General features: G+C 39.6%; 1 protein-coding gene across 1 annotated transcript; it reads right to left on the reverse strand.

Moving 5' to 3' along the window:
• Window positions 1-313: 313 nt before the first annotated feature.
• LOC120004365 (glutathione S-transferase 3-like) lies at window positions 314-2,371 on the reverse strand. The gene is made up of 2 exons (XM_038853700.1): window positions 1,992-2,371; window positions 314-855 (listed from the first exon to the last, which is right to left on the reverse strand). Exons 1-2 carry the CDS (start codon window positions 2,304-2,306, stop codon window positions 508-510), a joined length of 663 nt encoding a protein of 220 aa, XP_038709628.1. The 5' UTR covers window positions 2,307-2,371; the 3' UTR covers window positions 314-507.

Raw genomic sequence — 2,371 nt, forward strand, 5'->3', positions numbered from 1 at the left:
GAAGGGAAGAGGTGCATAGGATAAATTAACTATTAAGTATAAATTTGTTAAATATTAATTGTCATTCACTGATTTTATTTACTGAAAAAATTAAAACAACAGTTACAAAACAAAATGCCGATAAATATCGGTTGATAATCAATCGACCCAACATAATCCCAACCCTGCTGAGTAGGTAATTGCCTGCTTTCCATCATTGTTACAAGCTAATTACGAGATTCGATTTCCCATCCTTCAAAACAAAAATTACTGAGATGCAATTACTTAAAAGGAAAATGGAACCACCTGCTCGCTAGCAAGAACAATCAACCCAATAAGGCAATAAACCCAACATCATGACATTTTTCTTAATAAGGGAAACATAGAGTCTCCGAGAAACATCTTCTACATAGAGACACACACCCAAGTGTCATTTATTCTTACATAAGAAAGAAACACAAACGAAGGCAAACACCAAGAGCACGGATAATACAACCAAACTACCAAAGCAAGAGTACATCGAACACCCTACTCAATTCCTAACTTCTTCCTCAACGTAACAGCAAAAAAGTCGTAGACAACCTTCTCATCGCAAAGGGACTTCGACACAGTCTCCTTCTCCATGCACCTCTTGGCCCATGAACCAATCTTGGGCAACCTACTCTCTATACTGAAATTGCCATGGGTCTCATAGGTGTAAAACCAGCTATGGAAGGAAACCAAAACAATATCAACAAACCCAAATTTGTCGCCTCCAAAGTAGGGCTTATCACCAAGCTCATCCTCCAAGACCTTCAGGATTCCTATGAACTCCTCCTTGGCTGCCTCCAGCTCTTCTCCTTTTGGGATCCATATCTTGCTCCAAGCATCATAAATCTGCATCAAATAAATCCATGCGTAAATTTTTAGATGTTTAGTCGTCACCACAAGATATTACATTCGCACTAGGAATATGGCAATCATGCAGACACGGTAATTTGAAATCAATGAGTGGTTACCAGTTACCACAGTAGATGCCCGAAAGTTTGATTATAGAATCATGTACCCATTTAAAGAGATTAGGAATAAGCAACCATCTGAAATTAAAGCATTTACTGATGATACTCCATTTAACGGTACCAAGAAAGAACTTTATGTTATCTTCTATATTCTTGTTTTTTTCCCAATCAAGCGGCCCTAGTCAAAAGATTTTACAGAGATGTATGAAGTCAAATGCACCTGCCAACTTGCAAATAATGTCCACACATGCATCAGTAAACGTGGGCATATGAAAACTTTCAGCTATCATTTCCTTCTTTATTTTTTGACCTTCCAAACACCACAAGTTTTTCTTTCTTTCCTTTCCTTTTCAGAATATATGAGTAAGCCCTCTGGCCTCTGGTACTACCAAATACCACTCATCCTAGAATTTCTTATCTTTAGTCTTTACGATTAATCTCCTCCTCCCTGACCACAAACAAGTATCACCTTATATCCCTTGAAATTCAAACCCACTCAAAACAGATCAAAACCACCCAATCCTCCATGGACTCTCTCTCCTCTTTCTGTTGCAATACGCACATACTTAACCTATTCTCTCACTAGAAAAATTCCATAACCGCACAGAAATTCAAATCCAAACACGAATATAAAATTGAAGCCAGAGCAACAAGGATGTCCTCAAAAAATAAATTCCAGTTTCACAATTGGAGTCCGCAGAGCCTAGAAAGGAAAGTATGAAATGGAAAAAGTGACAACAAACGCGAGGTTGTGGAGGAAGAAGATGTAGCAGTATGCATCTCATACGACCAAAGAGATTGAAGTAGGAAAAATATGTGGTTCCGAAGATTACTAACCACAAACTACACATGAAAATATGCTCAGGCAATCTACAATATATGCGTGTGTATGTATGTGCTCTATATTAACTTAACTCATAACCCACAGATCTACAGCAAAACAAACACAAAACCTCTTAAGCTTGTGGCAACTAGCAAGTGAACTGTCCAGTCAGAGGAAATCGAAATAATTACCTTCTTGTCGATATAATCGGCCCAAAACCTAGCTTGAGCTCTCTCGTAAGGATCGGAGGGAAGCAGAGGAGACTTGTCGTTCCAGACCTCATCGATGTACTGAACAATGACGAGAGACTCGCAGATTGGCTTGTCATTGTGGACAAGAACAGGGATCTTCTTGTGAACCGGGTTCATCTGAAGAAGAAGAGGACTTTTGTTGACCAAATCCTGCTCCTTGTACTCGTACTTGATCCCCTTCTCGGCCAACGCTATCCTAGCCCTCGTTCCGAACGTACTGATATCTTTGTCTAGCAGAATCACCTGGTCCGCCATTGTTTCACAACTTGCAAATGCAGAGGTTGAGGAAGATGAAACGCCTTTTACTTGGGAGTTCGGGA

Source organism: Tripterygium wilfordii, chromosome 8, assembly GCF_013401445.1.
Source record: "Tripterygium wilfordii isolate XIE 37 chromosome 8, ASM1340144v1, whole genome shotgun sequence".
NCBI classification, from domain to species: Eukaryota; Viridiplantae; Streptophyta; class Magnoliopsida; order Celastrales; family Celastraceae; genus Tripterygium; species Tripterygium wilfordii.